The 27,477-nt window shown below is 31.9% G+C and overlaps 2 protein-coding genes across 3 annotated transcripts in view; one reads left to right on the top strand and one right to left on the bottom strand.

Moving 5' to 3' along the window:
- LOC132705650 (disheveled-associated activator of morphogenesis 1) overlaps nucleotides 1-27,477 on the bottom strand; it is a 117,204-nt gene that overhangs the window by 57,087 nt on the left and 32,640 nt on the right. Inside the window, exon 1 of one of the 2 annotated variants that reach the window (XM_060676395.1) lies at nucleotides 3,282-3,663. The exons of the other annotated variant lie outside the window; for it this stretch is intronic. Within the exon in view, the coding sequence (XP_060532378.1) occupies nucleotides 3,282-3,329 (48 nt within the window). The 5' untranslated portion in view covers nucleotides 3,330-3,663. Of the gene's footprint in view, nucleotides 1-3,281; nucleotides 3,664-27,477 lie in introns of those variants that run through there. 2 annotated transcript variants of the gene reach the window in all.
- The window catches only part of LOC132705651 (osmotic avoidance abnormal protein 3-like), a 53,129-nt gene continuing 43,175 nt past the window's right edge, over nucleotides 17,524-27,477 (top strand). The window contains exon 1 of the mRNA XM_060676397.1: nucleotides 17,524-17,668. Within this exon, the coding sequence (XP_060532380.1) occupies nucleotides 17,591-17,668 (78 nt within the window). The 5' untranslated portion in view covers nucleotides 17,524-17,590. The remainder of the gene's footprint in view (nucleotides 17,669-27,477) is intronic.

Below are 27,477 nucleotides of genomic sequence, written 5' to 3'. Positions count from 1 at the left end.
CTTCCCCACTATAGATATATGTAAATTTTAGCTGTTGAGTCTTTTAATAATTAAAAAAAAAAACAGAAATTGGATCTTTTCAGTTTTCATACCCATAAATTATAATTATAATAATTATAAATTTATACTTCTTTATAATTTAATTTGTATTTTTAATTACATGTTAAGATGAGACTGAGTTTAATTTATTTTCAAAATTTTTAATTTCAAAACAGTAATAGTTTCCAAACTGGGATATATTTAAAAAAATATCAGTTCATTATTTTAGAGGTGTAGATCTTGCCCCTCATTTTCAAATATTAAAATAAGATTACATTGCAAAACTATAAAATGGTACAATCTAGCGTAGAATAAATCCGATGGATGCGATTTAATAATCAACGGTTTAAAGTCAACACTGACACCCCAAGCAAAATCTTGAGAAAATTTTCGAAAACCTCCATCTCCACTGAATAGAGCTCAGAAAACGTATAGATATTTTATTTTTTAACTTTAATATTACACCACCAATCAACAATAACTGTGAAAGCCCAGTAATTACGAAATCCCAAAACTGTAACCTATTAATTTTAAACTTGAGTTCAGTTGGTAGATCCGCATTTTTATTCCTTCGTATCGCGAGTTGCGAAAAAAGAAATAAAAAGTTTTCCTCCTTACTGTTCGTCATAAAATTGAAATAAGGTTATTGGCCACGAATTGAGAAATTTAAATGGCCAGAATAAAAATTTTTTATTTGCAAAACCACTGAATACAAGATCAGAAATCCTATCAAAAAAGTGTACACAGAGCAACACCCTACACTTTGCAAATCCCATTGAAAATAAAACCAGGTTATTGGCGAGGAATTGAAAACTTTAAATTCCCAGAATAAAAATTTTTTATTTGCAAAACAACTGAAAACAAGATCAGAAATCCTATCAAAAAAGGGTACACAGAGCAACACCCTTTACTCTGCAAATTTCATTGAAAATAAAACCAGGTTATTGGCGAGGAACAGAGAAATTTAACAGAATAAAACAAATTGATTTGCAAAACCACTGTATACAAGATAAGAAATCGAATCAAAAAGGATACACAGAGCAACACCCTACTTTCTGCAAATCCCATTGAAAATAAAGCCAGTTAATTAAGGGTTTTTATAGTATTTATTAGGCAATAAAAATTTATTGTGATTGCTAAAATAAAATCTCTTTTTTTTTAATAATAACAAATTTAATGTAACAGTAAATGCCAACAAATAGTTAGATCATCACGCGTAATAATTTCAATGAAATGAAAAGTAATAATATTGTTCACGGTATTGGATTCGTTGTGCAAATAGCTAAACTAACCATAGTAATGAAAACGTAACTTTCATAAGAGCTTTCGTATATATACATTTCAGTAAAATGCAAACTTTATTGATCTATATCTAAGCCAGTGAAATTACTCTTTTTGCTGTGATTTCGTATCGTTATTTCAAAATCGTTTCTAAATTATTTTAATTTTTTTTTACATATAGCAACTCTCTAAAATTTTACCGGATTATACTAAAAAATAAGTGAAGATTTGCGTTGACTACAAGAACATTGCATAATACAGCAAAACGTAGAATTGCATTTGTTAAACGTTTGCAAATCAAAAAATAAACAAAAGCAATTAAATCTACAATTTCGAGCGTCAAAGCGGACAAATTGGTATTTACTGAATAACAATGGATGCTTCCTGCGTGACTAATTTAAATTTTGGTCTTTCACGAAAATAGTTTTGAAATTATTTTTGAATTACCGATCTGATCGACTCGTTAGCTTGACAATACTTCAAGCAGATTTCTGATGTGCGAGAAATTTGGTAATTTATTCGCTTTCATCGTAGTTCTCGTAAATATATCGGTTGATAAATGCAAATTTCTGATTGTTTGGTAATACTATGAAATAAATTGTCCTACTTTTTTATCTCAGAATTTTTGTGCTATAATTAAAAAAAATCTAAAAATATTGAGAAATTTCTTGATTTGCGTTTGTAAATTTATATTATCTGGAATGAATTAGATTATTAAAATATTAAATTAAATTAAAATTAACAATGACATGGACGTTATAGTACATTCATTATCTCTTCAAATTCGTTTCATATTTTTGCTCCAACGTTGAGTTGAACTGTTTGTAGTTATACTACTTAAACATATTTTGTGGTTCAAGTTATTGCACATGACAATTCTGTCGTTTCCATGTAAACTATTTTGATTAAAATGGATAAAAGCAAAAACGATGCTAAGAAAAATAAACTCTATACTAAAATAACTGCAAACATTATAAACTTGCTGCAAATATAAACGTTTTTTATATAATTTCGAAACACTTAAATTTAGACGTACAAATTAAACTAATTAATTTCTAAGTTATCCAAAATATTAATATAATTATTTTTCTATAACTTTTATAAATTTTTTCAATTTTTTGTATGGATTAATTATTATTATTATTAATTATCTCACCACACAAGCTCAAAAATTGAGTGTATTGTTTTCTTATTTGAGAAAATGATAGTGACATACGTATTTAAATATTTTTCATTTAAAATAGTTTTTTCAGTTAGTTTTGGTTAGTTTTAGTAGTTAGTAGTCAGTTTAGTTAGTCATGAGATGTTTTCTTCGCATTTTTGGAAGGACCGTTATTATCTACACTAAAAAAACTGTCGCAAAAATTAAAATACAAAAGACTTGGGGTAGCTTCAATATATCCTTGTTATGCAGCTAGATTCCTTAGTAAGTTGATGAATTAAGGGTAAAAAAAAATTCAATATGTTTTTTATATAATTTGGAAACACTTAAATTTGGACGTACAAATTAAGCCAATTAATTTTTAAGTTATTCAATATATTCATATAATAATTTTTCAATTACTTTTTTTTTTTCTATTTATTTAGTTTTCTGATTTAAGAAAAGGATTGTGACATACGTATTTAAATATTTTTCATTTAAAATAGTTTTTGTAGTTTAGAAAACAGTAGTCGATTTGTATACCCGACCCTGCAAAAAATTGTAATTTTAATACAATTATTTTGTCTGTAGTCATGGAAATCCTTTATGATTTTTGTGACTGTGAACAAGATGTCAACTGACTGACTGACTTTGTTGCTGCCTTGTATCGATGTATTTAAATAAAATTTTGCAAGTCCAGACCTAAATTTGTTCTTATGAAGTTGATAAAACTTTATGAAAAATGCAGAAAAGACACATGAGCTTTTTATAAAAATAATTTTTTAATAACGCATTTAAATATTTCGCTTAGATCACTTACGGAATGTATTTTATCCATAAGATCGGTGATTTGATCTCTGCTGCACATTTTTCTCAATTGTCGAAAGACGTTTTTGAAAACTGCTGCTTGCCAATAGTCATAAAAATCCAAACTTCATATCTCGCGACGGGCACTTTACAAACTTAAAATCGAAATACTCCCATCATATCATAAACACGTTTTCCCTTTGAATGAGTGGACGTTAATTTTGTCGATTGTAAAAAAAAACGGCGCTCATGAAGAGCAAAAAATCAGCACAAAATGCCACGGACATTTGAATTTCACATTTGGCGCCCGATTTCTGTAGCCGTGCGGCAGCGAAAATGTAGACCGCGAACGATCGTTGTTGGGACCCACACTCGATCGTCGGTTACTCGATATCACGGTGTCGGAACAACTAAAGTTAACCGTGCAGGTGATGTGCATTTGTTTCTTGGGAGAACCGAACACGAGCCGTCAACCTTCTCTTTCTCTTTGGATCTCTTTTGTTCGGTTATTCTACCTGTTATTGTAATGACAGGTGGAGAAGTATAATAAGCGTATATAAGAAAATTCCTTGCCCGAACTGAGTGCAAGGCAGAAAAGGGACATTTCCGCGAATACGGGAACAAAAATGTGCCCAAAAACACTGAATATTCAGCCAATCAAAAACTTCACTTATTGACTCTGTAAACAGAATTTTCATTTATTAATTAATGAACGTACTCTTTAAGCTGATGGAGATTTTCAATAATCTACGGGAAGTGATACTTTGCCAAAAATTGAACTTGATGAAAATCCATTTATCAAAATAAATAAGAAGTAAAAGTTCAGATTTTCACAAAATTGTATATTTTTTTACATGCAGCCAGGGAATTTATATCCTTTGTATTAATGATTTGAACAAATAAAAGATTAATTTTTCCCATTGGTGTATTTTATTGCAATTGTGCAAATGTGACAATCAAGTTTCAAATTTATTAAAAACTGTGAAATACCGCGAACTTATCGACAACTAAATATTTCATGTATTTCCTTCTATTAATGAATTCACTTTCATCATGTCAACTGTAGATTTGAACTTATTGCAATTGTGTAACGCACTAAGCACCTAGACACACAGCCAGTACCCAATCTAAGTCAAAGTCCACATTTTTGTTTCTGAAGCAACTGATAAATGTAATTTTAGAAATAAATATAATAAAATAATAAAAACTATTGGGAATAATACTATGATCCGCTCCAATTTAAAAAAAGACAGAGGTATTGTAAGAGTTAACCCGTTATTGCTTCATTTTTCGTTAATCAACAACATCATACTTCAACTATGCTACTTTTTGGACAGGAGCGTTTTCTGTGAAGACTAGGATCAACTGTAGATTTTAAAGTCGTGATGAATCGAGACGAATCTACTGAGAATTTTTATCATTCTTGTAATAAAGGTGGCTAGAGATCTTTCTTGGGAAATTATATTGGACATAACAAATCAGTCATTACCTCTATTTCATTGTGCACACTCATATAGGAGAGCCAAAGAAATAGGCGAATTGATGAAGTTGTTCAAGCTCAAGTGTGACAATCAAGTTTCAAGTTTATTAAAAACTGTGAAACAAAGCGATTTTACATGCAATTTTGCCTATATTCTGTCTAGCTCTTCCTCTCTTCTAAATTATCCTCCATAAAGAAGCAACACATCACATACCATTATACATTATACTTGGGTCCTAATTATATCACTAAATGATGATTTCAAGTAGCTAAATTTTACTCCTACAAATGGATCGACACTAAGTCCCACTTGCTAGTTTCTATATAGGTTAAGGTTTCATCTAACCAATCTAGGCCAGTTCATTCAGTCTGAAAATGATTAAAGGTACTTGACAAGGTGTAAAATAAATAAAAAAAAGAAAATAGAATCTAAAAAAGAATTTTCCATTTCAATAGGAAAACTACATCTACAAGTTTGTAGATCCGTTTGCCCTTATTATTGTTGACACCTTCGACATTAAAATTCTGCGGCCCAAGCACTATAAAGATTTAAAAATCTGACCGCGTAACGAACGACCTCTGCTAGCCCAGATCATGTACCAAAGACGTGAGGAAAATATTATTTTTGTGGGCCGTGTTTATTTTTCCTGGTACTCGTTATCCTAAAATAGATCGCTTGGGTTATATTTTCCTATGACGCTCAAAAGAAAGTGACTATTTCTATAAAAAAAAATTAAGAAAAGTATGCCTCCACACCCGACCATAAAATCCAAGAAATAATAGTGAGCTTTGATCGAAATGGGCTGTTATACGAAATCTGACGACCAACATTGTTTTGTTTATTATGTGTTTCAACAGTGAATTGTTAAAAATGAAATGGAAAAGACTACTTTCAATTTAGAAAATGATATCTCATTGGAACTGAAGAAATGCATAACAGTACATAGCAGAGTGGGTGTTTAATAAACGAGTGACTCAAGTCTTAAAGTGACAACTCTGGTTGGTCTTAATCCATAATTTCCGGTGATGTAATTTTTGAAAACGCTGATCTAAAGCAAACAATTAAAGAGCAACCATATCAGTGCCTGTCTATGTGTCGTAAATTATATCTCCTAGCTACAGAGTTCTTGCTATGAACTTTCCCATTCATATTTTTATTTCATATTTTATGGCCTATATCTGCATGCGTCTTAGAACATCGGTATTACTTATTAATTTTGTTGGTTGACAATAGCACCTAAGTATTTAAACGAGGACACCTGCACAGTATGTATATTTTGGACTAGGAGGTAGGAAATAATATATATACAAGTGCGTATTTTCGTATGATAATTTTTTTAATGGAGAGGTTTAGCACGAAAATGAACGTTTGGATTATGATACATTAAAAATAAACTATGCAGGAACGTAAAGCGAGGCAGAATAAATCGATCAAAATACTGTTCGATACCAATAGATTCGTGTCGCCTGTTGACATTTTCTTTGTTGCTTCACTCAGGATTGTTTAACATTTACCCTTGCCTGTACCACTGCACCCAAATCTTAAAATATCACCGGCGTTATTTCAGCCATCAATACCTAAAACCGTTTGCGTCGATAGTGCTTAACAACAACAGTAATTAATTAAATTTTCTGTCGACAAATCGATAAATACATAATCATTATACGATATACGTCACACGCACAGTGCATATTTTGAGATTTTGTACATATTTTATCTATAATGTCCCATACTTATGTCTAACCGTTTTTGAATTATTTAATATAATAATAATAATAATAATGATAATGATAATAATAACATTAATATAATATAATAAATAAGTAAGTTGACGGCAACTTTCGGTTGAAACAGAAAACAGTTTTAAAAATAATTACACTGGCACTTACCTTAACGAAAAAATTTAATGAACATTTGGGGTGTATATTTAATTTGAGAACGGGATCTGCTTTAGTTGATATTTTAAAAATAAATAAATACAGGGTGATCCAGAAATAAAATCGAATGTTTAATTGAAAACATTGTTAAGTCATTTTCTTCTATAAGGAAATCAATCTCCAATTGTAGCATATAACAACGGGCAGTCAGTCGGTGAAATCGATGGATATAAATTTAGATTGGCAAACATGACTTAAAATTTAAAAATTCAAGATCCTTCATCCAAAAATAGGAAAAGTTCATGTAAAGGTACGTCCGGAAGTAATTAGTTTCTAAGATGGTGTTGAATATTAAAAAAAAAACTGCTTTTGCACGAGAGAGAATTAAAAACTATATTTCAAAATAAATTATTTTATAGTGCAATATAATATAAAAATAATTATTTGAACGTCTGAATTGGTCATGAAGACACCTGAAAAATTATTGACAATATGGAATGTAGTTTTTTGATATCATGTTGTGTTGTTTATAAAGTGTATTTCTCGTTTTTAATTGTAGGCGTTTAAATTGAGATAGAGAAAGAGGTAAGGAGATTTAAATAAATATGCTTAAAAATACAAAAACAATAAAAATACGTTTTTATTGTTTGTTGGCAAGATAGGAATACAAGTCAAGAGTCCAAAAATAATGCTTATTCAATTTAATTAACAAAACAAATATGTCACAGTGGCGCACAATCCCTTAAAAATATTATTGCTTAAAATACCTCACGTGCGGCCCTAGCAATTTTCGTCTAGTTGATAAATGACATTGCCAAATTTCAACAAAATTGGGCATACAATATTTAACTCATTACTAAATAATAAAGTTGCTTTTTTGAATATTTAATACTCTATATCTTGGAAACTAAGAATTTTCTGACCTAGATACGTTTTTTCTATTTTGGATGAAGAGTCGAGCGTTGAAACAGCCTTTCAAACACCCTGTATATGAAATATGTTTAGAAAGTTTCGAGAAATTGAGATAAAATATACAATAAACAACTTTTGTCTTTAAGTTTTTTATTTTTTTTTTACTGATATAAGGTATCGTCTCTTAACAAACGTGCCACCTGGTACAGTATAATCAAATTCAATTTTTCATTCGCATTTGGTCAAAAATTACGTTTGCAGTATTTTTTTTTCAAAACGGATGATTTTACTTGGACGTATAACCTTGAAGTTACTTCTAATTTGATCACTGTTCTTATAAAAAAAAAATAGTAAAGAAAAAATTTAAGAGTAATAGAATAAACCATTTTGAGGAATTAATGTGCAACGCAAGAAAATAAAATCACCTTTATGGCTTCTACGCGCAGGGGTGCTCTGCTTAAATAATAGTTACAAGTATCTTATTTATGTATGATTAATTTCTTCGGAAATAACATTAGTTAAAGACATAACTACCATAAAACAAATTTTAAAATTCAATAAAAAAGAACTTGTCGGTCATTAAACGTAAAATAAAAGCGAGAAGTATTTTACGGAGCTTATATCTTTGTTTATGGATTTAGGCGCTGGCGTCATGAACGACCAGGTAGTGAAAGTTTTATATATCTCGTTTTGTTGTACATTCCAGCCGTCCAAAAAACTGAAGAAGACGAGTAAAAAAAGAGACGTAAAAGCGCGTTTGTCAGGTCGTCGACCAAAATTTAAGTGTATACGAATTGTCCAAAAAATATTTTTATCTCATTCTTTGCCCGCAGTTTTCGGCAATTTGCTAAACAGGTTCTGGAATTTATTTAATAGTTCCAGAACTGGCGAAAGTTAACACACACACAAACACAAACAATCTTTCGCCGAAATTAGGAGTTTGAGTTTATTTTGTCTAAATAATTTCCACCTAATTTAATTTTAATTAATTTAATTAACTTTATTTACATTTAACCTTACATAGAGTAGCGATGGTCATATATCATTGAAAAGCTAAAATTTAGCATTACCTACTGGTATGAAAACTCATAATGTTGCACGTGATGCTCGTGTAACAAAGCCAATTGCTCAGTGGTTAACTTCAAACTCAAAAATGATTATAAAACTGAGAGAAAAGGCTCCATCAAATTATAAAAAACACAAAACATCAGAAAGCTGGGAATATTATAGGCAGATCGGCAAGTTTACGAAAACAAAAATAAAATACCCAAGAAATTTTTACAAGATGAAATTGAAAATGAATTGCAAAGTAGTAGCGGTAGTTATATTATAGTTACTAAAAGACAGACACACTTGGGTAGATACTACAGTAGAAGAGTTTGCAGCATTTATTGGGGTTGTCCTAAATATGGGCATGATAAACTTATCTAATATCCAAGAAAATTGATCACAACAGTTTGACGCCAAAATACTTTTTTTTAGTAGCATATTTAGAAGAGAACGATTTTTACAATTTTTTCGATGCTCCACCTTCATGAAAACGATCCAAATGACCAAACTCTTAGGGCTCGACCTCAGAAAGTCAATCACTATTTAGATTATTTGAACAAGCAATTCAAGGAACATTTTGTTCGATCAAGAGGGATATCGGTAGACGAGTCTGTCCTAACAAGCCTAAGAAATGGGGTATAACAATTTCTGAAATGGCGGATTTTTACTGTACTACGGAAGCTTGACATCGGAATATTTAGTGAGACCTGATTTATCTGTAAGTACAAGGATAGTGTTACATCTATGTCAAAAATTATTAGACAATAGCTGCAATCACTTTTACACCGATAAATACTAGACGAGCTGGCCACTTGTTGCTTGTTGAATAGTTAAAACTAAATGTTCATTTGACAGGCACTATTCAAATCAACAGTAAATTTATACCTGATTCTATCAAGGAAACAACATTTTGGAAAATAACACATTTGCATGCAGATGAGGTAATTTGATTTTATTGGCGTGGAAAGATAAATGGGTCGTCACCACACTTACTTCGTGGGATATTTCAGGGACACAGCCTATGAACAGAAGAGTACGTGGAGGTAACTTACAACTAAGTCAAATGTAGTGGCCAATTACAATAAATTTAAGGGAGGTGTCAACCGCGCAGGCTCTTATTCAGCGTCATACTGTTTCTTGAGGAAGTCTTTGAAATGGTGGTGAAAGTCATTTTTATATACATATATACATTACATACATTATATACATTATATACATATAGACATATATACTTATATATAATATCTTTTTTGCTGACGATACACAATTGCATCATAGTTCCGAGTGAATGAAAGAATAGGGATATAGCCAGCTGTGAAGAAGGGAATAATGTAAGCTTAAGCCTATCAAAAGTGTAATGTAACTATTTCTGCTCCCAAGGGAAAGAAAACATCAAATCAATAAACCTATTCAAGTTTGAGAGTTTGGTAAAAATCTGGGTCTACATAGTGAGAATTTTAAGTTTTTAGATCATGTCTTGCATGTCTCCGAGCAATGTTATATGAGTTTCAAAATTGTTGTATTCAAGTGAACATGTATTTTCGTACGACATGCAAACACAGTTAGATACAAGTCTTATTCTCTCTCGCTTGTCTAATTGCAATATTACTCCCAAATATTTCAATTTTAGGAATTATTTAGAAAATCAATTTAGGACCTGCGTCTGAGAAACCAAGCTACACTCACTATGCCGTTACAAACTAGAAAATTTCTTCTACATATAGAACTGTAATTGTGTTCAACACCTTAGATTACGATCTCAAATCAAAGTTACTCCTCCATGCAAAATTTTTAGTTTCTGTTTAAAAAGGCATTTACTTCTTCCCGAGCAAAATAACTAAAGTGTAAAAATTAAGTGCAAATTCATGTTATAATTAAGTTTTTCTTTGATAAGTAGTTTAAGGCACATATTTTATTGTTATAATTTCATTCTTACTGTGAGTGAGGAATAGGAAGCAAATTAAATTTTTAAAAATTTGACCGACATACTTGTAATAATAAAGACCTTTATTTTCTAGCACTCATATAGATATATAATAGAGCAAGTACAATGTATCAAAGAAAGCGATCCTTAACAAGGGCCCTATGGAGACCAAGCAATTTTTTAATTCACCATTTCTTTTAAAACAACTCCTACATTCAGCTTTAAGAGAAACCGGAACTCTTATGAATTTAGGGAATACACATTTCAAAGAAATAATATTTTATAAAATCAGTGTGGTGGGCCCTTCTGACTATAGACAAGAACTTTGAACAACTCTCAAGAGTTCAAGCAAGATTCGTATACAGAATTTCCATAGAAGATCACTTCCAGAGTGCACCAAATGACTTAATGTTAAAGAAAACACTGTTTTTAGTTAAGTCCAGGATCAATTGACCATTGCACTAACTAACAACACAATATCGTTGATAATGCATGAATGCATCACAATCAGCGCCGGATTTGCCTTAGGACAAAAATCACAAATTCACGAGGGTGCCGCTTGTCTTTAAACTGTATGGCTAGATCCTACCTAATAAATCAAAGCTAATCACAGCTAATCCAAATTTTAAATATCAAGGAACATCTCTAGTTTAAATATGAGTTGGTTTAGATCAGCAAATATAAGTATTTCTTTTGACAATATGCTGGATTTTTTTTATTTATAACTATTTATTGTATTTTTCGCTTATTTAAAGAATTAAAGAAAAATGAAGTAAAACAAAAAATGTTTATTTAAGGCAAATGTATTAAGTATATGTATAGAGAGTTCCGCAAAAATAAAGGAAGAAACAATTTAGTTTTGGCATTATTCATATAATTAAGAAATGCAAATTCATTTTTAGTTATGTCTAAGCGAATTTGTTAGAGTGGTGCCAAAAAGAGAAGAGAAGCAAAGGAACAAAAATTTAAAAAGCAAGAACCTCTAGCCAAAATTTCCAAATTTCCAAAACTATATTACAAAGAACATTAAGTCTCAAAATATGGATAGCTTTAAGAGTATATGAAGGCAACAATGGAAATACTCGTCAATATGCACTCTTCTAAATGAAAAAAATGAAAAGCGTTTTAAACTTGTCATCTAATGACCAAAGGCAACGTCAGAATTTTTTTTAAAGATGGCAGAATTGGATGGATTTCTTAAACACAGCATAAAAATAGCGGATGAAGAGCTACCTATCTGAGAAGGTAAAAAATGTTTTTTACATTTGGCTGGAATTTATAACGATTTGGAATAAAAAATATGGTAAAACAAGACTTGGCCTATTTTGCACCTTGCGAGCTCATTCCTTAAACTTAGTACGATCCCGCTACTGATTGCTGTTCAGAAGCGACTTAATTTTTTTTTATTTGGCCTAGAAATTTTTTCGCTGCTTGCACATTTAGATTGAATTAACTAAAGATTGAATTACAAAACAATTACAAATTACAAAGATAAAATAAAAAATAATTACGTAGTACCATTCTCTTAAAAAAGTTATAAAGGAGGTTATGTCAAATGATCATTTTTTATTTAAACATTAGTCAAAACTTATAACAATAACTTTATTTTTTTCTTCAATAAAGTAAATTAAGTTTTTAAATTAATATAAATAGTTATGTGTTTATTTTTGCTTTATTAACTTTTGATATTCCTATATATCTTAATATTCAATAAAACGTTTTGATACCTTCTTCCCAGTTCAATTTATTAAACAGATATAACTTACATATTTTTTAAATAAAATAATATTTGCATGTAATATTTTTGTTATACTCATTAAAATGGGTTTGCAAAAACTAAAAAATATTCGGCATTCTATAAGTTGTGTACAAAAGCGGCCCCAGCATTGATCCCTGTGGGACACCAGCGTCGAAAATGTAACATTATTGCCGATTTTAACTTTTTGAGTTCGTTGTCTTAGGTGATCTTCACACAGTTTTAGCGGAATTTCCGAGAAACCAATTGTTTTTTAAACAAAAATAGAAACCCTTCGAATAATCTTCTAAAAAATATCCCTGTAAGCGGACTATACCCTGGTTGTCAAGTTTAATTCAGACGCTGAATCCGCGCGAGGCCGGCAACGCTGCAGCATCGGGATTTATGCTACCGTTACTGAAGTGGTTAATTGCAAAATTACACGGGTACGTGCAATTTTCGGTTCACGTTTTTTAAGCGGTCACATTTGTACCGTCCCGTCGCGTCGAACGGTTTAACAAATGCATGAATGAATCTGAACGGGCGTTGCATTTCTGGGACAATTTTGATTCAAATTAAAGAGAAATTGGAAGAAGAGATCGAAAAAAAAACAATTCCAATTTGTTTTGTTCGCGGTTAACATTCGAAAACGGTCGTTTACCGAGAGAAGTTGGTCGACGTTTTTACATTTACTCAATCTTATTCAGTTCGATTCGACCAAATTCGATCCAGAATATTTCATGTCAAATTTCGACATATCTTGTCAGTCTAATATCTCAAAAGTACACGTAATAACCGACAATAATCTATACACCTGTCAACTAAAGGCTAATGGCAATGGAAGTTCGAATTTCTTTTAGTTTCGACTCTAGAACATGATTTTTCAAAGTAACTTGCCCAGGCTACTGTAATACTATTTACAACACTCCTGCGTTGGTTGTTGTTAAATTGAACTTGCTAACGTTCGGCCAATTATGCTGTTGGCTTCTTCAGAGCTTGACTGGAAGTGACTAGCATTTTACTCTGTACCTGTTTATATATTGTTTGAGGGAGGAGGAGCTAAAGGAGGACCATGAAAATTATCTCGGAAGACTGATACCCATACTGGTGAAGGGTAAAGACCTGAGTCGCGGTTAAGATTGTTTGGTTGCTTATAGATTTCTATAGAATTGGTTACGTGCAGGAATTTTAGTTTTATCGAAGTTTTATGTTAGGTTTAGTGATCGTGTGCGGCAACTGCTGACAAGTTTATTTGTCTTTATTGTTCTTTGAGCCTAGTTCATATTTTTCATCTGGTTTTTCCATTCATTGCGCATATGCATAAAATGCTGTAAATAGAATATGTTGAGATATTTTTTGTGGCAAATCTGGTTCTGACGTTATATTTCTTAAGAACTTTTGATATGTGGTGAGTGATGTTTTGAATGTAGAGAAGGATAACAGTGGTAAGTGTGGGGTTGCTTGACTCGGGTTGAGATAGTTTTACAGTTTTGAAAACGAGAGAGTTAGTAACCACGATTTTTGGGCCGGATGGTAATGACACAGGTGTGTCTGTATTAGGTCTGATTTTCTATAGGTAAAAATATCTAAGAATAAGATATTATTAGTTTCTAATTCTATGGTAAAACATATGCTAGAGTTTAAATGGCTAAGAAAATCGATAAAACCCACAAATAAAACATCTCACCTCGGCTCTTCTCTCTAATAATTTCCACATTAAAGATATTAAGTGTTCCGTCACAAAATACACTTCACCATAACCTTCCAATAGCGATGAAGCCCAAAGCAGCTCCACACTTGCCACTGTTGTCCTTCCTTACATTCAAAACATCACTGACCACATATCAAAACTTCTAAAGAAATATAACGTCAAAACCAGATTTACCACTTTTCCAAAAATCTCTCGACATCTTCGATCCGTGAAAGACAAGATCCCGTTTGAGATACCATTAGTTTACTTCGGAGAGACCGTACGAAAAACATCAACTAGGCTCCAAGAACATGAAAGAGCCTTACGACTAAGGCAAATAAACTCATCAGTAGTTGCCGAACACAATCACGAAACCGGACATAAAATTGTATTCGATAACACTAAAATTCTTGCATATAATCAATTCTTCTACCAACGAAAAATCCGAGAGTCTACGAATTTATAGAAATCTATCGTTACCTGTCACCAATATGAAGAATAGAAGGCGACTTAGTTTCAGTTAAACTCTAAAGAAGCCAACAGGATGCTTGACGAAACGTCTGCAACTTCAATTTAGCAACAACCGACGCAGGAGGGACCCAGAAGTTTTATAAATAATTCTTTAAAACATGGTGTCCCCCTTCAAACTAATAAATAAGAAAGGAGTACAAAGAGAAGCACAAATAGGTTCTAAACAAAAAATATTAATTAATGTAATTTGCTTGTCTAGATATTTTGTGGTATGTGACTGTCAATAATAATATAATTGTTATCATAATTGTTAAAATAATTTATTTGCAACAGTGCTGCCCAGTCAATGCATTTATGTAATGACGTAATAATATTTATGATTATGTTGACATTTACCCTACCTGCACTAAGAAAAATCTTCACTGTGCTTATATACAAATGAAAAAAACTGCCCAACTACATTTAAAAACTTAAGACAAATTTGGATTATTATACTGTCTTTAGATATAAGGCGAAATTGTAACAGATTAACAGATTATTATGTCCAGTGCTCGCAAGCTATTGATTTGACATGTTTACTTCATAAACATATAGTCTCAAAATTTGAAAGGTAATATAAAAAAAAATAAATCTTATAATTGGCATTTTGTAAAATGAATTAAAGAAATTCGACTTCAAACATTGTTTGTATTATCTTTTGCTTTCATAAAATAACACGATTTCCATTGATCTTGGAAAAAAAATGAACAGAAAATTATTGAAAGACTCACAGTTAAACACAATTTAAACACCACTGCAGTTACGTGGCACATACAACAGATATCTCAATTTTTGACTTTTTGACTTTCCGAAACTGGTTTAAGACCTAATCACGAAACAAACAAGACGCCTCTGATGCTTTTCCATAAAACTCAGCCAATGTGATTTATTCATACGTTCTTTTAAAATACATCTTTATCCTCTTTTTCTTGAAATTATTAGGATACACTTTTGATTGATACCACTTCTTCAACATACATTTAATAGATTTCTTAGGCAAAGGGCAAATGAACAATTGATAAGTTAAACAGTGTTTTGAATAAATAATAATGAAACCGACTATTACATGAATGGGTAAACCTGATATCTACATATAAATGCATTCCTCAGTGCGAATTAACAATATTTTTTACCGCGCAATAATAATTAGCAGCTCCATTGAAAAGTTTCGTTGTCTTTCTAGCAATACGGAAGTGTTCTCATATATGGGAAAATATTACACTTTCGAGTAGTAGTTACTTCATAGTTATTGCAATTGACGCAGTATTTATTAGTTTATTGGATATTATATAAAACAAAGAAGCATTTTCCTAACATAAGTTATTTTACGATTCTTGCTTTTTTTCTAATAAATAACTCAGTTCCGTGGATTCCAAATTTTTAGAGTAGCGACGCAACTGTTTAAACATTAAATATGTATATTATCGACTAATGTTATCATTATTTCTGTCCGTGTGAATCGAAAAACTCGCATAAAATATCTGCGTATGCTTACATAATCAAAAATTATGAGGAAATTTGTATATTGTTACTTCGCATATAAATCGCGATCCGATCTAATTTATTGTATCTTTATTTTGGAGTCATGCAGCGTGGGTTACATATGTTCCAGCCAATTGAGTAGCAATGTTTTTCTATAATTTTAGTTCAATTATTAGTTCGTTATTGTTATAGATAGTGCAGAATGACAAATCGATCCCTTGTTTGGTGTTTATTTATACGTTTTTAGGGCGTATTAACAACTAAATTAAGAATTGATTACTATCAACTTAGTATTTGGCGTATCTAAAAATCAGTTCACAACAGTTAATAGTTCTGGCCTGATTAAAAGGATAAGGATTATATTATATTACTTGTCTTCGAATTTGTATATCGTAAATTGTAATGTCAGCCTTTCTTTCGGTGATATTTACTAAATCTACCTATGGATGCTGAAACAGCGCCATCCTAACATGAATCGGCCTAATAATAAAACACCAGCGCATTTTCATTTTCAATTCACAATTAAATAAGGCCAGAAAGCTTATTTTCATTGCATTGAACAAAAGAGTTGTTAGTTGTTAATTATTATCTTATTATAAACTCATCATGAACCCTGAATACCTTAAGACATCTGACCATAAATATTCGTAAGCATTCTCTATTTTCGTTTCTATCGTAAAATTTCGGGCATCTATTAAATTAAAGAAAAATTCGTCCTGTGACGTAAATCAAAACAGAAAATATCAATTATCTGAAAAAAATTTGAAGGTTCTCCTAAATACTTATTTTTGTACATTTTGATATAATTTCCGAAACATGACGAATAATCTCCAAAAAATTTGCCAACTTTGTTTTGAATGCAATTCCTTTGTCATGTTACAACCAGGCTGACGAATACATTCTGCATATATCGACGACAATGGTGAATAATATTGTTTCGCTATTCTCTGGTGATCGATCCAGAATTATAACATTGAAAAGACAATCTGCAGAGTTAACGAACGTAACGAAAGATTATATATCGATTTTTATGGGCATCAGAGCTAAAACCAAAAGGGTACTAAATATTCTGATTAGGTTCAGTGTCATGCTGCCTTTTAGCTCTGATTTCCATAAAAATCTATATATAATCTTGCATTACTTTGTTACTATGATTCGATTACTAACCAAAATATCAATGTCAGGAATACGTATTTGTAAACTGTTTCTCTTACGACTTAATCTTATAAATTTAATCTTTGGAAGGGAATAATTTTTACCTAAACATTTACAAGAGCTTAAGAACTAAGTGTTAATCCCATGTTAAAGCCAACATCGAACGTCACTAATTAATTAGTTAATGCGTCTACTTAACAACCTCATGAAAACAAGTTCAGCATTGGTTAAGAGAACTTTTTCGTTTGTATTATGTTTTTTCGAGGTCGACAATAAAGAACAATTTATTATCAGTTACACATGTTAATGTTTATCCCATATTATTAACCGAATCAAGAGATAAGCCTCCTTGACCCAGCTCAGGCTATAGCAGGTCCATCGCAGTGGTGAACGAGCAATTCCAGTTTCAATTACGTTCGGTTATTGCATTCTTAAGTAGACTTTCCATCTCGGAACCGCAGAAACCGCGTGGAAGACTAAAATAACGCGGCTTATTAGAATCATATATGGTGAATAAGGAAGCCGTTTTGCATAATCCGTTCCAACGTGATATTTGGAAATATCATTCTCATTTTCGTTTACAGGTAAGTGCTGCATAATATACCGCTAAGTAACACAGGCTCGAAAAGGGCCCGCTGTTGCATTTGTCTATTCTAGTGTCGGAAGAAGCGTGGCAATATCTGGGATCTCTTTTTCTACAGTCCCCAGCTATGCAGTTCGAAAGGACGCCCCTAGATATTGATTCGTCTTGAATTTTGCTTTTAAACTACTTGACCATTCATTTAATATAATTTATTATCAATATATTATTTTCTTGAACAAATTCGAAAAAAAAAATTGATAAATTTTTATTTCAATAATTTATTGAGAATAAAACATTATTTTTTTTAGCTTGTTTTTGTTGAACAAGTATATATTTTTTTCGGTTATAGTTCGAGCTGTCCAAAAATATTTTTTAGATCATAGAGGATCTTAAAAAATTGTACATTAAGGTGTACAACTTAGTCCATACTTATGTTATATGTTACAAAGGTATTATTTTAAAGGGTCATACTTAATATTATAGATTTCTCTAAAACTCGTTAAAAAAACGTAAATTTCTAATAGACCCCATATCTCGATTGGAAGGGATTTGAGATAATAAAATGGGGACATATTAATTTTTATTTCTTAATCCCAGAGATTTTCCATAATTTCCCGAACATCCGTGTAATATAAGATCAATTGAATAATATCAGCGTAAAATCGATCAATATTTATGAAACGAAGTAGCAGGCAAAGGAAAGCTCAAAAATTGAAAATTTCTACTTTTTGCAAAACTCAAAAAGAATTTCTTACAGGCAACATTATACTTATAAATAGAATTTGTAACATTCTAATATGGTCGAACTGAAATTGTACATACCTTTTTTCTTGCATATTACATGATCATTCAGCGGTTAAAAGGTTGTGAATGGTGGTGTAATCTTCCTGCTGGCTAAATGTCATTGGTGACCACCTTGTATAATATATTTTTGCCACAGATACGTCAAAGCATTTTAGTGTTCGAATGTAAAAAACACATTTTTCCAAGGATCTGTATTTCCGTAAAAAAGATGGAAAAGTTCATTTTTCTCAAAAATTACTCAAAATATCGCATGCTATGTAATAGCAAAAAATACTCAAAATCAAGCCAATAATTAGAATTAGAAAGATGGTTACTGTTCTGGCACAACGGAACATCCTGTATACACTAAAATATTATAAGTAATATATATACCTAGTCTCAAACACTTCACGTCATTTTCAACTTCTTGGTTGTTACTTATGCTTATACCAGCAAATCGAGGATATATTTAACAAAAATACAATTATCAAGAGTAGCTAAAGTAATAACATGAGAAACTATTTTTATCCATTGATTTAGATTGTGCGCAAACGCATGTGGTATCTGCGAGCGATAAAATATTTCATTAGGAATTTCCAATTATAGACAATTTATGTTTCCTAGCTGAACGCGTTAAGTGTAAAAACACGAGCCCCATAAACGTAAATATTACCACCGCAAATAGGAAAATACTTTTTAAGCAGACCGCTCGCAATTCATTTACCCCACTTTAAACAATAACATCGCCATTCGCTTATCGTTTCTGCTATTTCGACCACATCATTAGTAGTTAACCACGTGGCTTTATAAGTTTTTGCCTCGAACAATGGAAATAATTTTAATAGTAATAAAATAATAATTTTCTAGAATTCGAATACCTACGTATTTTACTTAATAAACTTTTAAATTAAAAACCCCGCGAAGCCCGTTTCTAATTTTGTTTACGGTACAAGTAACCGTTAACTAATCTACCCGCAGTTTTGCTAAAGCTAAAGTATGAAATCAGGTCCGCTGCCGTTGGCCGCGTAACAATAAGACAACATTTCCGCTAAAATTTTAGCAGTCAGACTGTCTATCGTGGCAACTACGAAGGATAGGCTAATTATAAAATCTCCTCAGGATTTGCGTACAGTTTTCTGAAATAAGACCCACCTGCGAATACATACATAACACGAAAGGTGCAAAACAATTGTTATTATACCGACACAATAGCAACCAATACCACTTGGAATATAAAAAGTTAGGTCTGGAAAAGCAGTGCAGGATTTTTTTATGTAAACTATTTTCTTTGTAAATAGGCGCAAAGCTTTAGTTTTCATATAGTTATAGGTTTAACCTACATTGAAATAACTTTGAGATATTAGATATCGCATATGAAACATATACATGAAAAAATGCAAGAAGCACCTCCTCTAGACAGTAATTGACACTTGTCCTACATATTACCTAAACATCGTTCGTAGCTATTTAAGTGTACCTAAAACTATCACTGTTTGTCTAGGATCCTATTCGATCCTCATATTTGCCACATTTGCTATTATTTCGTGAAAGAACAAAGCATTGAAAGCACACATTATATTGACACCAAAAATAAGAACAATACCACAGGGCACAGACATAATTCATCAATTCTCTAGAAAAATTATGGCAATGTAGCAACTGGGTCAGTGGGGGTGAGGCATACCTTCTCTACAAAAAAATCATAGCCACATGCCGTGCAACAATTTTTACCGTAGTAGGACCACTATATTAGCTATATAGTTTCAACACCAAGTATGCAGATCATACCCAAGTTTATTACTCATTTCGGGGAGATAAAATTTTGGAAAGCTGTCAAATTATAAATAATGATCTAGAAATCATTAACAGGATGTCCTTAGAACACTTACTCCATCTAAATTCAAAAAAATGTATAGCAATGTTCTTTGGTAGGCCCGTGGATGTTGATCGATTATCTCAACTAATTGAAATAAAAATATCGAATGTGTGTACTCCTCTGAAAACCGAGGCAAAAAACCTTGGGCTTATGCTCGACAATAAGCTAAGATTTAATGGTCACGTTACACAATGTATTAAAAAATCCATTGCCCACTTAAAATGCTTATATGGTTCTAAAAATATTTTAAATCTATCATTAAAAAAGGTCCTGTGTGTGTGTGTGTCGTTTTAACCACTGTGATGTCGTCTACGGCCCATGTCTGACAGCGGCTGCCCCAGAACGGATTAAAAAAATCCAGAAATACCGTCTAAGATTCATTTTTGGGATTAAACGCGGCAGGCCTGTTGTTAGTCATAAACTGAAGGAAGTCCGATGGCTTAATATAAAAAATCGACGATATCTCCATAAATATAATCTTTATCACAAAATTATAACAATTTAAATTTAAGATTTAAAGGCCTGCTCACCCCTCCACGTCACACCTCTCGAATTTTTGAAAGATCCTTTACATATGGCATGGCTAAAACATATAATGCATTGGATCAGTCTCTTAAATTGCTAAACAATACCTTTTCCACACACCTGCGTGAAGTAAATATAAAATAATGACGGTTCCATGTGTTCTTGAGATACACCCCAAGACCGATAGTTTGCCGAGGGGTTCTGATTCTCATCTCGTGATTTCGAGATATAGGTTGCAGAAATCAAAACAAAACTCTCCTTATATAATGCTTTATAACGCATTACCACAATCTTTTAAACTTTTAAACGAAAAGCATTTTAAATATAAAATTAAAAGTTTTATTCTAAGTAAGGGCTATTATAGAGTTTGTGAATTTTTTGAAGAAAACATCGGTAATGACGTGTTGCGGGGCGTTGTACATTGATTGTATTTTAATGATTGGTCTGTGCTATATACATATAAATTTATTTTTTATTTGTGGTCCTGTTAGGTTTTATTGTGAAGTTATGTAAATTTTATGTTAGGATATACTTACATATATTCAATTTAAAAAAAAATCCCTTTGTATGACTTGCTAAAAACATTGATATTGTAAAGTAGTCGATAAACCATCTATCTATCTATCTTCTAAATATAGTTTGATCTCATAAATTCGGATCACCTTGTATACTTTTTTCTGATCATCAATTTAGTAGCTCACAGTACCAGAACCATACATTAAAGGAAGACAGAAAGAAAGAGACAGATAGAGAGAGATAGAGGGAAAATTTCCTCTTTGGATACTTTGTAAAACACCACAATAACTTGACAAAATAAAAAAACTGTAACATTATTTATATTATAATCAGTAGACATGCAAAAACATATCTTAGTGACTTAGTTAAATATGAATTCCTCAAACTTCTTTATTTAAATAATGCTTTTTAAACTCGTAAAAAGTATACTTTGGATGAGTTAATGCAGATTAGCCAGTTAAATATATCAAACGGGGTTACCTTGAAATCATTCGGAAAAGTCAAAATAGGTGGTGTTAATTGATTATTAATGGTAATAAACCCCAGTTGTAAAATCTGGGAGAATGGAATTACGAAATTATTCTACAGGAAATTTAAGAAATGAAAACTCTTTGAAATAAATCTATCCGCAGTCAGTGTTCAAAAATGTAATAAAAAAATTAACCATTTCTAGAGAACTGAGTTTATCGAAAATTTGAGGGTTTGTTTTATTTTTCGAATTTAAACAGCGTCCATCCTCAAAAATTGCACCAATTAATACGTTTTAAAAAAAAATTGAAAATACAACTTTCTTGCTAGAAAATGAAAAAAATGTGCTACCGTAGAACAACCTTAAAATTTCAATACATTGAAATAATTCGCTGAAATTTGCATATATTTGAATAGTAAACTGTTTGTAGACTTTCACAATCCGAGTAACGGATATGCGACTTAATGCGCACACGTATTCGATTTAAAATTTTACTGCGTATCTGAGTTCAATTATTGCTTTTCTTTATTACCGCATTCGTAAAAATGGATTCCACAAGCAACTACCCACATTTACCTTTAAAACACCGACCAGCGTACGTGTGTATATACAACTTTAGATTTCTTTATACCAAATAAACTAAACAGGTACCTATTTTCCAAACAAAATTGCCATTAAACCCGGTAGCGTTGGCGTTAAGCCAATCAGACTAAACGTCGACATTGACTATATTGTTTTAACAACCTTGACGAAGCTTTTCTATTGTGTGGAGATTCTGAAGCAAAAATTGCAACTAAATCTGGTAGGTGTTTTTGAAAAAGTCGCTTTAATTTCACTAAATATTGAATAATTTTTACAAAAGTAATTGGTATTCGAACAAACGGATATTGGCTATGCTGCATTTTGAATAACGGTTTACATTATTTATAAAGAAATAAGTGCGCTCATTATTCAATCCACTGAGTCCAGGAAGAATTTTACGACTACTTCAACAAGTTAAATGGCGTACTAAGTAACAGTATTATTTGTTCCTGCGAGACTATGCACGTTGAAATATTAATAATAATATTATACAGGGAATATCTCTCGGGGATTCTTGTCCCCATAAAAGTTTAATTACCAAAAAATTTCAATTCAGCAGTTATTTGTACGAAAATTAAAATAGTTACCATTATACAGCTACCTTTTAAGTTTCCCATATCGGTTAACTGTTTTATTCTAAGTAGAAATTCTGTAAATCGCAATAAAATGTAAAAAATATGAAATTTAAATAACATGGAAAATGCTGGCTTTTTAAATATGGCGCCTTGTATGGGATAAATCAGTTACCAAATTATGAAATGCTATTTCCGCCTAGCAACAAGGTGATCTTCATGGTCAGGTGCAGAGTCCCTTAACTCCATTGGCATAATAAATACCAGCAACATAATAGGATCAATGCTAACTAAAAAAGACTTAAAGCCGTAGAAGACAGGTACAGAGAAACGCATAGCCAATAGTTTAGAATTAACTTATTATTAAAATTATATGTGTTATGTATTATTACAGTACAAAATAATGCAAATGATTGGAAACAAAAAAAAATAACAGTGTTGAAAATATCTTAAAGTTTTCAAAATACTCAATTTCTAAGACACTATTGTGTTTAAATATAGGGATACCTGAGGAACTTTTTCCAAAAATCATAAAATGAATGTATAGCGGATAGAGCCAAAAGTTATATACAAAAATTCATTGAGGTATTACAAACCTTTAATTTATTTTAATTTTGTATATACCTGGTGTTTGATTTTTCATGGGCGAATATCAACTTTCTTATTTTAAATCGAACACATAGTATATTACTTCATACTTCATCTTTGAATTCTGTACACGATTCTAGTTTTATTTTATGTATAATGTCATATACCTAAGTGTAACCGTTTTTGACGTTTTTCAATTTCTTTGATCTTAAGCATTTATTGTTTCCCTGAAGTAATAACGGATTTCACAAGGAATATCTATCCATATGAGTACAGGATACTCGAAAAGCAAGATTAATAATGAAATTTAAAAAAACGCCAAAAAAGTTTTTTTTTATGTTATGAAAATAGCTCTGTTCTTTTGACATCTGGATCTAAAGATGAATATCGAGTTGAATCTTCAGGTGTCTCTGCAAAATGCAACAAAATATTAGGTTTCTCTTCATTCTCCAAAATATCTATCTTGTCTTTTTTTAAGGTTTCATATATTCTAAAGTGTTGGTAGATCCTGTCAAAGATCTTTTTTCTGGGCACCTCCTTAATGGAAATTTTGTCATATAATTTCGGTTTTTATTGTTCGAGATCTAACTCTAAAATATCAATCTGTGATATGCAAGCAAGCTAAGAAATTAAATTTATAAACGATAAATAAATATATCAATAATGTGTCAAAAAATATTTGAATTATGACAGTAATTAACAACCAAACACGCATCCAAGGAGGCAGCACTTGTTTTATTTAGACGCCTTCATAGTCACCTTACACCAACTGAACTTATATGCCAGCAGCATATTATTATAAAAGTAAAAATATTAGACATATACAACCTTCTATAATAATATATAATAATTGCCTTAATTTTTAATGCTAATTATGAAAAGATTATAAGAATAGTTATTTTCTATTAAAAAAAAAGTTTTTTGACAGTTTTTTTAATTTAATTTTTCGCGTACCCTGTACTAATATGAATCGAGATTTCTTGCGAAATCCGTTATTCGAGTCCTTTGTCTACAACAAAACTAACTTACTCAAGGAAAAAAAATGGGCAGATATTTTAAGTCTTGCAAACGTCAATTTTCGCATAAAAAAATAAAAATGTCAAAAACTGTTAAGACTTAGGTAGAGGACATAAAATATAACTAGAATTTTGTATAGAATTCAAAAACGAAGTAATATACCATGTGTTCCTTTTAAAATAAGAAAGTTGATATTCACCCACGAAAAATAAAACACCCTGTATATACAACATTAAAATAAATTGAAGGTTTTTAATACCCCAATTAACTTTTGTATTTAACTTTTGGCTCCATCCCCTATAATTTCTGAAATAAGATACCATCCCAAGATAAACGGCCCACCCTGTACATTAAAAAGTCGAATAAAAACTAAGTTAATAAATTACTTTACATGTAGTTAAGGAAAATAGGATCCTTTTGAAATTAATTCTTTAGTACTTAAGTTGAGAAGATTTTAAGCTACTTGAATCACCTTATAGTAATTTACACATGCCATCTCGTCAAAGTTTATATTCGACAAGCCCTACATGACCAACAATAGATGGCATATGCGCATCAAACCGATCGAGATAAGGAGTGTATAAAAGATATCATCAGGCGCAAAATTATTGGTAAAACTGAATATATCTATATAGACAGCAGACAAGTAGTTCTGGTACTTCATAGACTACGTTTTATGTCAGAACTAACACCACTATAGTATTATTTATACTAATATAGGATCAAAATCCTCTAGCTAGAAAGCCAATGGGCAACCAAACAATACCTGACTAGGTAGAAGCTACACCCATGTACAGGTATTATTATGATTACTCAATTAAAAAAACCCAATTCAAGTCGAGTTTGAGTAGCATAACCACGTGAATGAGATGTGATAACATCTAGTTTAGGTTTGAAGCCTTGCTTGGCGAATGATAACCATTCCCTAGGGCAATCAAGAAACGACTATTCTAGCTGTCATCGCCTACAAGAAGTTACTAAGCATGATGTCAAGTGGAGAATTCTGTCTAGGAGGAAGCACAAAGGGCCTGCTAAGGTCTAAATGGTGTGAAATGGGCTCTCACTGTCTCTTTAGTCCATTTCCCTAAGAAGAGATTAGTGACTATGATGCTCTTGAAGCAGTGCTATTCCATTCTATTCTGATCCATGATTACGGTTTCATGAAGGCAATGGCCGATAAGATCCTTGGTTTGGTCTATCCATCTTTTGGGTGACCTTCCGCGCGGGCGCCTTCCTTCGACTATTAGTAGTTGCAGTGAGTCCGTTCTTCTTGCAATATGACCAATGAATGTTAGAAAGCTTCGATTTATCGTTTTGGACAGATTTAGATGAGTATTTATTTCTTGAAGAAGTACGGTGGGCCGTCCAGGGTATCCGTAACAGCCTTCTGTGCGCCCACATTTCAAAGGCATCTATCCGCCTTGCATCACTCTTCTTGATCATCCAGGGTTCAGCTCCATAAGTAGCAATCGGGAACACAATCTTAATTTGCTGTTTTTAGTGATGGCTGTATCTCTCCCCAGATCTTACTTAGCTTAGTTACGGCTGTTCTTCGCTTTATTTCACCTTCACATGCACCGCTATTGTCAATTAAAGATAAAGACTAAAGATATTCACCACATCGAACTCAGCTATGTTTTTTACGTGGGGTTGGTTGTGGTTTTGCCGATCTACAATCATACAATCATAGTTTTCTTGGGATTTAATTTCAATCCAAATTCTGCACTAGTTTCCTAGAGACGGTGCATAATGAATTCCATTTCTTATATATACCACCAGATATACCACCCTGCCAGTTATCCAGAAGGTCCCGCATTGTGTATATGTTGAACAGTAAGGGCGAGAGAACACATCTCTGTCTGACACCCTTCATCGCTTGAAACCTGTTTGATGTGACATCCTTGATTCTTATCAGAGCATAATTGTGTTCATAGAGCTGTCGGACGAGTATTATTAAGTATTCAGGGACCCCCATTTCTATCTGTTCTCTTGTACCCTTACCCGGCATAAAGCCGGTTTCTTCTTCTGCAATTTGAGGTAGTAGATATGGTCTAAGTTTGTTAATAATGATCTGACCCTTTTTATACAGTGGTATATAGAGTGAGCCGCACCATTCGTCTGGCCAAGCGCCTGTTTTCCAAACTCGATTACATATAAAATGTGAAACATCAACTGCTGTCTGTCCTATTGACTTTAGTATCTCTGCAGCTATGTTATCTATACCTGGAGCTTTATTGCTTTTGAGGCTCCTTAAGGAGTGTTCAACCTCCGATTTAAGAATCCTGGGTTCATGTTCAGGAAGTGTAGAATGGTTTACGGTAATAAACGGTTCATCATCGTTGTCCTGTATAATTTGTGTGCAAAGTTTACACTCCCGAGAGAGGTATTTCACTTTATTGAACAGTTCCCTAGATTCGTTAGTTGTGGAGTGCCTTTCTATTTCCATGCAGATTTTATGAATATGTGCGTTTTTATCCTGTCTACAGCTGATTTTGATTACTTTATTGATGTTTTTCAATTTTAACTCTTTATCAGATATTGTTGCTAGTAAGGCTTTTAGGTCTTTCCATGTCTCCAGCAAACTGACAGTGTTATCAGATAACCGAGGTTTGGATTTGATCTCTGTGTTTCCAGGTGTACATCTTTTTGTCTAGGCATTTCGACAGAGCTCAGTGCTGTCACTATTTTCTCAGTAGAGGGTATTGGACACCTTGTCGTCTTGTTTAATTTCAATGCCCTTAGTTTGCGATGAAAGCTCGCCACGAAGAGTTTATGATCTGATCCACATTGCATGCCAGGTCTTGTTTTAACATTGATAATAGAGGACCGCGATCTACAGCTTATTAAGATATAATCAATTTAATTTTTCGTTTTTTGATCGG

Source organism: Cylas formicarius, unplaced genomic scaffold, assembly GCF_029955315.1.
Source record: "Cylas formicarius isolate icCylForm1 unplaced genomic scaffold, icCylForm1.1 PGA_scaffold_7__23_contigs__length_41026272, whole genome shotgun sequence".
Classification (NCBI taxonomy): Eukaryota; Metazoa; Arthropoda; class Insecta; order Coleoptera; family Brentidae; genus Cylas; species Cylas formicarius.
This window is presented reverse-complemented; position numbering and strand designations above follow the sequence as displayed.